Source organism: Indicator indicator, chromosome 35 (genome assembly GCF_027791375.1).
Source record: "Indicator indicator isolate 239-I01 chromosome 35, UM_Iind_1.1, whole genome shotgun sequence".
NCBI classification, from domain to species: Eukaryota; Metazoa; Chordata; class Aves; order Piciformes; family Indicatoridae; genus Indicator; species Indicator indicator.
This window is the reverse complement of record NC_072044.1, coordinates 3,074,784-3,083,444: the sequence shown is the minus strand read 5'-3', so window position 1 is coordinate 3,083,444 and position 8,661 is coordinate 3,074,784. Positions and strand designations below refer to the sequence as shown.

The 8,661-nt window shown below is 51.9% G+C and overlaps 1 protein-coding gene across 1 annotated transcript; it reads right to left on the bottom strand.

Moving 5' to 3' along the window:
* Window positions 1–1,170: 1,170 nt before the first annotated feature.
* IL10 (interleukin 10) lies at window positions 1,171–4,839 on the bottom strand (the record flags this gene model as incomplete). Its single annotated transcript, XM_054395911.1, has 5 exons — window positions 1,171–1,263; window positions 1,905–1,970; window positions 2,913–3,065; window positions 3,321–3,383; window positions 4,708–4,839. Coding segments are annotated over 5 exons (507 nt in total), but the record flags the coding sequence as incomplete, so codon positions are not given.
* Window positions 4,840–8,661: the final 3,822 nt, after the last annotated feature.

Sequence of the window (8,661 nt, the reverse complement as noted above, 5' to 3'; positions counted from 1 at the left end):
CATTTCTTTGCCTCCTTTCCCCCCCCCATTTCTTCTGCCTCCTTTCCCCCCCCCCATTTCTCTGCCTCCTTTCCCCCCCCCCCCATTTCTCTTGCCTCCTTTCCCCCCCCCCCATTTCTTTGCCTCCTTTCCCCCCCCCCCCATTTCTTTGCCTCCTTTCCCCCCCCCCCATTTCTTTGCCTCCTTTCCCCCCCCCCCATTTCTTTGCCTCCTTTCCCCCCCCCCATTTCTTTGCCTCCTTTTCCCCCCCCCCCCATTTCTTTGCCTCCTTTCCCCCCCCCCCATTTCTTTGCCTCCTTTCCCCCCCCCCCATTTCTTTGCCTCCTTTCCCCCCCCCCCCATTTCTTTGCCTCCTTTCCCCCCCCCCCCATTTCTTTGCCTCCTTTCCCCCCCCCCCCATTTCTTTGCCTCCTTTCCCCCCCCCCCCATTTCTTTGCCTCCTTTCCCCCCCCCCCCATTTCTTTGCCTCCTTTTTTTTTTGCCTCTCTTTTTGCCTCCTTTTTTCCCCCCCTTCCTATTTCTCCACACTGCTTTTCATACAAAGGACTCTCAGATGCCCTTGAATATATTTATGGTGGTTTGGTTTTTTTTTTTTGCTCAGTGCAAGCCTATGGCATAATTCTGACTATTTCAGCCTAATTCTGACTGCAGAACCAGAGACATTGACATGATTCTGCCTAAAACCATTTGGTTGCATTATTAAATAGAGGGTTAGGATGTGAGGAGAGCTCTCATTGGCTGAAAATGAAACTTTGCTGGACTCAGAGCTGGAATTGCTCCTGTGCTCAGTGAGGTTGTCCTCAGGAGAAGCTCTGCTCACTCTTTGCTCCCTGGGGGGGTTGCTTCCTTGGGTGTTTTGAAGCTAAGAATAAAATAGCACTACCAGAATCAGTCTTAGACCAATAAATAGTATTTTCCAAGCTTGTCACCCCTTTCCTTCAAACCCTTGTAAACATAGAGACTGAGGTATGAGAAGTAATAAATATTAAATCCAACTGTTTACAACCCCAAAACCTTTTAAATACAAACCAGAGCTGGAAGTTATTGACCTGTGATTCCTGACCTGAACCCTAAAATAACTTAAAACTCTTGTGTGCTCTTCCAGCCTAAAGTGATTTCTGAAAACTCAGCAGGATTTTGGTGTGGGAGGTGCCAGCCCCATTGGGGTCTTCATTTCTTCCTCTTCATCATCAAATATTCTTCAATGTAGTTGATGAAAATGTCAAACTCTCCCATGGCTTTGTAGATTCCATTCTCATTCATCTGCAGGTAAAAACCAAGTCCCTTTAGGGTGATCCATGTGATGTGGCAGCTAAACAGGCTGCCCACAGAGGTGGGAGTTGTCCCATCCCTGGAACTATTCCAGGTCAGGCTGTCTGGGGCTCTGAGCAACCTGCTCTAGTTGCAGGTGACCCTTCTGACTGCAGAAGGGTTGGACTGGACGAGCTTTAAGGGTTTGAAATTGTGCCAGGAGGGGCTTAGCTTGGAGATTGGAAACAATTTCTTCACTCCAAGTGTGGTCAGGGATTGGAACAGGCTGCCCAAGGAGGTGGTGGTGTCATCATCCCTGGAGGGGCTCAAGAAACTTGAGGACATGGCACTTGGGGCCAGGGTGGTCTTAGGCTGATGGTTGGACTCAATGATCTTCGAGGTCTTTTCCAACCCAAACAATTCCATGTTTCTCTGACTCTATATTCTCCTTCCACCAACATCTCCATCTTCTCTGCCCACCTCACCAGCTGCTCCTTCAAGCATCCCTCTCTGGATTTCTCTGCCCTCAGGTATTTCTATAATGCAAGAAGTTTTCTTGCACTCTGTTCCCTGTTCTAGGCTGGAAGCAGCAGCAAGATCCAGAGCCTTGCCCTGGACCCACCCCCAGCCAGCCCTGTGAGCAGGAGCCTTACCTTATCAAAGGTCTCCTTGATGTGCCTTATGGCTTTGCTTCTCTTCTCACAGGTGAAGAATCTGTGCTGCAAAGGGACAAGACCAACAGCTTCAACCACAGGAGTTTCCTCCCTGGGGTGTGCAGCACTGGCTCTCCCCTCCTCCTGCCTCTTGGCATTGCTGCACCTCTGCTCTCCACCTTTCCCATGGCCATGGGGGCAGCAACTGTGGCTGCTTTGCACCATGGGCTGTGGAAAGGAGCTCAGCACGACCTGAGAATGGACCCTGAGCCCTGCCCCAGCCCTGTGGCCCTTGGTGCTGGTGCCAGGTGAGGGCAACCCCATGGTGCTCTCTGCCTGGGACAGGGCTCTTCCTGTCTGGCTCAGCCTGTGGTAGGTGATGGGGTCACAACCACACCAGCAGTGGTTTTGGGAGGCATCATCTCAGAGCCAGGATGCTCCATCACCCAGGTAAGGGTTGGACACTCCAAGCTCCCTCCCCTTATCCCTTCATCCAGACTCTGTTGGGTGGAGTTGACTGCAAGTAAGAGATGTTCCTGATCAGAGCCCCAGAACCATCATTAATTAACCAATGGAAGCTGGAGAGCAGGAGCTAGGAGAAAAGGCTGCCCAGAGTTGTGGAGCCTCCTTCTCTAGAGAGCTTCCAAACCCTGCCCAGAGTTGTGGAGTCTCCTTCTCTGGAGAGCTTCCAAACTCCCCTGGCCATTGTGATCCTGGGCAAGCTGCTGTGGGTGCCCTGCTGGAGCAGGGGGGATGGACTGGATGAGCTCCAGAGGTCCCTTCCAACCCTCACCATTCAATGGTTCTGTGAAACCCCATCCTCATGGGATCTGCCAGCCCCTGCCAGCCCAGAGCCCTGCTCCTTTGCACCATCCCAGCACCCATGATCCTATTCCCTGGGAGACCCTCTTCCCTCTCCCTGCTCTGCTGCTCCTCTGGAAGTGGTCCTGCCTCACCACAGCACTGATTCCACACCCCCCCCCCCCCACGATGCTCAGCCCCACTCACACAACGTCTCATTGTCATCTTCAGGCTCAGCAGCATGTTGCCCAGGTCTCCCATGCTCTGCTGATGGTCTGTGCTGGTCCTCATGGCACTGGGCAGGACCTCCTCCATGTAGAACCTCATCATCTCTGACACTGACTGGCAGCCAAAGGTCCCCTGGGGTGAGAGGAGGTACCCATGGTGGGGTTGGCCACCAGCACTCATGTGTGGCTGTCCTTACAAATCAGCATCGGGGTGCTGGTGGTCAGAGCACTCTTGGGGTGTTAGAACCACTCCCTGCAGCTGCAGTGGTGGGGTGGGAACCATCCTTGTGTCCCATTAGGACACATCCCAGTTCCAGTCTGCCTCTTGGATTGCAAAGCACTGGCCAAGGGATGGAGGAGGGACTGAGAAGGAAATGATAACTCTTACCTTGAATTCATCCAGCAGGTCAGAGCTGAGCAGCTGGACGCTGAGTTCATCATCTTTGGATTGCTGCAGGAGGATGCAACAGAAATGTGAGCTTGGAGAGGCAGCCAGCCCTGGGTCCTCTTTGCCTCACCACACCATCCCTGGGCTGTTTTGCCCTTATGGTCTGACTGGTGGGAAGGCAAAGAGCACCCAGCACAGGACAGTGCCACCAGGCACAGGTGTCCCCAGTCCTTTGGACCATGAGCTCTCACTGCAGCCACCCTTGGGGTGAGGCAGGCAGATAGAGAAGTCACAAACTTCAGCACCAGCGACTTTGTGGATGTGAAACCCCTCCCAGTGCTGCAGCTTCAGCTGGGCAGGGTGCTGGGGTGAGAGTGCAGATGCCACCCCCACTGCTCAGCAGAGACGTTCTGGCAGCCTCTGGAAGTGAGGAATCCACCCCAGGCTGCCTGCCCCTGGGCTCCCCAGGGCCAGGAGGGTTTAATCCCCCTGAGGGTGTTTGTTCTTGTGGTGCTTCTGTTGCACCAGCAGCTCTGGAAGATCAGAGTGGTAGGCTGGCAGCACCCAAAGCTTCACCCCATGGCACCTAGGTGCTTAAAAAGCTTCCCAGAGAGGTTGAAATGATTCCTTCCCAGTACCAACTGGGAGACTGACAGCAAGTTTGACTCCAAAGCCTTGGCTCAGCTCTTTGGGTACCACATGCAGGCTGTGACATTAGCTTGGGATGGAATCTGGAGAATTATCTTGCTTGATTGCTTAAACACCCTGACATCAGCTAAAACAGTGACAAAGATGTCACCAACCATCTCTGTCAGCACTGATGCAGTGCCAAAGGCTCTGAGGGTATCTCCTGCTGCTTCCAGCAGCCCCAAGGACCCCACTGAGCTACCCTGCAGAGCAAGGTGGCCTTACACAGGTACCCTGCAGCACTTCTCCAGCCAGACACCACCACGAGCAGGCTGTGGTGACTCTTTCAAACCAAACAAAGGAGAAACCTGTAGCAAAACAAGACAGCTTCCCTTTTCATCCAGCACTGCCTTCAGCAAGGCTGGAGCTCTTGCCCTGAAGAAGGAACAATTTCCTTCCTATGAACCCAGAGAACAATCTGCTCTGCAGCATTTAGGGGGAAGTCTGGCTAGAAAGGTTCTTGATGAAATCTCTTGAGTTCTTTGTAACTAAAATTAGGAAGAGAAGCCATGCCTCCCAGGCAGCAGTGACACTGAGCTGCTCTTGCTCACCCTCAACACAAATCCTTTCTCTCAGGAGGAAGTTCTGCTTCCCCTCTGCTCCAAATCCCTGATCTTTGCAAAAGACCAAAACAATTAAAAAAAAAAAAAAAGGCAGCAAAAGGAGAAGGAGAAGAAGAGAGCAGCAGGGTTCTACTTACAAAATAGTTCTTGATTTCCTCAAATTTGCTCCTCAGCTCTTTGAGCCTTGCAGGCAGGAGCTCAGAGAAGTGGAGGCAGCTGGGCTCAGCAGATGAGCCCCTGGCAGGCAGGGTGCTGGCAGCCAGGAGCAGCAGCAGCAGGAGCAGGGCTGGGTGGCTTGGCATGGTGTGGAAGGAGCTTGGCTCAGCCTCTTGGTCCAGCCCTCAGCTGAATTTTCACAGGAGGGTTTCCAAAGCTGATCTGCAGCCTTCACCTTGATGGAGCCCCTCATTTATACTCTCAAAACATCTCTCCATTTCCTCTCCCCATTTCCTGGCGAGCAATATTGGGGTTTTAAGTCATTCATTAAACCCAAATGTCACTTGGGTTTCCCGTCAACTTGGTTTCCTGTTCTCTTGTGACCCCCCTCCTCTCCTCACACCCCATCAAATCTTTTGTGCTTAGACTCTGCATTTTTCTCTTTCTCTCTCTCTTTTCTTCTTTTTCTCATTGCTTGCTTCTTGTAAATTTTAACTGTGGCTGGAGAAGGAAAGCTCCAGCTAGGCTGCAGAGAAGGAAAGGTGCTGGGTCAGGTTGCTTCTGCATTCTCACAGCTACTTTTTTTTTTTTATGCTGTATTAGAGGGGAAACAAGAACAGCAACAATAAACAACAACCAAAAAACCTCTTATCAAACCTGCACTTAGCTGGCAGGATTTAATAGCATCACTTTTAATGAGCCTGCACAAATCCACTGGATCCTCCGTGGCCATTCTAAGGCCAGCCTGCAATTGCACTTCATGATCTGAAACCTTGAGTAGGGCTGCTCCAGGGAGGTGGTGGAGTCCCCATCCCTGGAGGGGTTCAAGAAACCTCTGGCCATGGCACTTGGGACCATGGTTTAGTGGCCATGGTGGTGGGGTTGGGTTGATGGTTGGGCTGGATGAGCTTAGAGGTCTCTTCTAACTGAAACAAGAGACATTTAGCTTGGAGATTAGGAAAAAAATCTTGACTGTGTGGTCAGGGATTGGGACAGGCTGGTCCAGGGAGATAGTGGAGTCCTCACCCCTTGAGGTATTTTAGAGTTTTGTAGATGTAATGTTTAAGGGTAAGGTTTAGTTGAGGACTTGTCAATATTTTAGGCTCCTCACTCCAAGAAAGACATTGAGGAGCTGGAGTGTGTCCAGAGAAGGGTAATGAAGCTGGGGAAGGGTCTGGAGAGCAGGGCTGGGGAGGAGCAGCTGAGGGAGCTGGGGGATTTTAGGTAGGAGAAAAGGAGGCTGAGGGGAGACCTCATTGGTCTCTGCAGCTCCCTGAAAGAAGGTTGGAGTGAGGTGGGAATTGGTCTCTTCTCCATAATATCAGGTGGCAGAAGGAGAGGAAATTGCCTGAAATTGTGCCAGAGGAGGTTTAGGTTGGAGATGAGGAAAAATGTCTTTGCTGCAAGAGTGGTCAGGGATTGGCACAGGCTGCCCAGGGAGGTGGTGGAGTTCCCATCCCTGGAGGTATTCTGGGAACCTGTGGCCGTGGCACCTGGGGCCATGGTTTAGTGGCCATGGTGGGGTTGGGTTGAAGGTTGGACTCAATGATCTCAGAGGTCTTTTCCAACCCATCCAATTCTATGATTCTATCAGCAGTCAGGCACAAGGGCAGCTGAAGTTTGGAAGCAGAGCCTTTGAGCTTGCTGAAGGCAGCTTGAGGCCTTTTCCTCTCATCCTACCACTTGAAACCAGGGAGAAGAGACCCACACTCACCTCACTCCAGCCTCCCTTCAGGTGTGATGGAGTGTGCTGGGATGAGGTGGTGGAGCCCAGCCTGGTTGGGAAGCTTTGCTCAGGTCCTTGCAGGCTGGTGCAAGGTGCCTGGCTGCTTACCAAGCTTTGTGCCATGGAGGTCACTATCTGCACATCAGTGTGGGGCAGTCAAGTGTGGAAGCATTTGGGACCATTCTCGTTTCTGGCACCTTTCATCCCAGTTTGTTTCTTGGAAATGGAGAGGAGCTCCGTCCAAGCAGCCCAGTGCTGGCTCTGTGAGCAGGGTGAAGCTGTAGTAACAGAGAGTTCTTGTCCCAGCTCTAATAAAATGACCACTTCAGAGCTGGAGAGGATCCCTCTGACGTCTCTCCCCTTCCGCTTCCCTCCCTTTCGTGTTCTCTTTCTACATGAGCACAGCCCCCACCCTGCTTCCTTGTGATAAAGATTTCACTGAAAAACCTGGGAAACTGTTCTCCAGGAAAGAGAAAGTGGAGATGAACTTGGAGGGTTCTGCTACCAGAGGGTTTTCCTTGGAAAGCTTCCACATCGTTCTTCAGAGATTCATCGAATGGGTTGGGCTGGAGCGGACCTGAAAGCTCATCCAGTTCCAACCCCCCTGCCATGGGCAGGGACACCTCCCACCAGCTCAAGGCTTCATCCAGCCTGGCCTTGAACACCTGCAGGGAGGGGACATCCACAACCTCCCTGGGCAACCTGTGCCAGTGTCTCCCTACCCTTACTGTCAAGAATTTCTTCCTAATCTTCAGTCTCAGCCTCCCTTCTTTTCCAGCCTCATCGATTCTGTGGGAAAAGGGCAAAATGTTGTCTCTTAGCACATGTTCAGCTGTTGGGGATTTTACCTTGGGCAGCATAGGAGAGGAATGTTTGGTGCATGTCTGTGTGAGTAAAGGGGATGGACCATTAGTAATGGATGGGTTTGAGGCTGAGGCACTGTGGGATTTTGTGACCTGATCTGTTGTCCTTTTGTTGTTGGTGTTGCCTCTTCCAGAGGAGATGAGGAGGCCTCCTCCTGGTGAATCACTGCAGGCACACTACTGCAGCTGAATCACAGCCTGTGGCATCTCTTTGGTGAGCCATTTGTCTTCCCCTGCTCTAATTCAGAAGCTGTGAGAAAGGAGAAGAGCCAGCAGGAGCAGAGGGCTCAGAACCCACAAGGTTTAAACACAACCAGTTTTCACTTGGAGGTTCCCAACAACTTCCCTGTACTTGGGAGGAGAAGACCTTTAAGATCATCAAGTCCAACCATTAGCTCAGCACTAAACCACGTTCCTCAGCACCACATCTCCACAGCTTTTCAATCCCTCCAGGGATGGTAAACCAACCTCTTCCCTGGGCAGCCTGTTCCAAGGCTTGACAACCCTTTTGGGGGAGAAATTGTTCCTCATGGCCAACCTAAACCTCCCCTGGTGCAATCTGAGGCCATTTCTTCTTATTCTATCACCTGATACTAGGGAGAAGAGACCAAGCCCCACCTGACTCCAATCTCCTTCCAGGGACACGTAGAGAGCAATAAGGTCTCCTCAGCCTCCTTTTTTTCCAGACTAAACACCTCCAGTTCCCTCAGCTCCTCCTCACCAGCCCTGTTCTCCATGATTTAGTGGCCATGGTGGTCTTGGGTTGATGGTTGGACTCTAGGATCCTAGAGGTCTTTTCCAACTGAAACCATTCGATGATTCTCTATGGGCGGCACGCAAAGCAAAGGGTCTTTGGGCACACTGGAACATCCTCCACCACCATCATCATCATCAGGCCACTGGGAGCCCTCTTTCCTTCCAGCTGAGGAGCTGAGCCCTCATTTCCAACCCCATCTTATTTTGAGCAGGCTGTGGCTCTCCATGAAGTCATTTCAGCTGGGCCAGCCAGCGCGTGGTGCGCAGCTCTCGGTCTTATGCAATTCCCTCCTCCCTGTTTTGGAACCTGGCTGCTTTGGGGTTTTGGGGCAGGTTGGGTTTTCTTTGTTGTAGTTGTTTTTTGGTTGTTGCTAGAAGCCTGAAGTGTCCATTCCACAAAGGAAACTCTGGGCCTGCTAAGGGCTGTCCCTCCCCAGTGTTTACCTGTGTTTCCTTCCCCACGTCAGAGATCTTGACGGTGCAGTTTCGCTCTGACTCACTCCTGCTGTGCAAAGGAGCTGAGTCTGCAGGGCTGCCAAGCTGCTGCATGAATGGATGCAACACCTTTTCCTACAGGCTGTCCAAGGCAC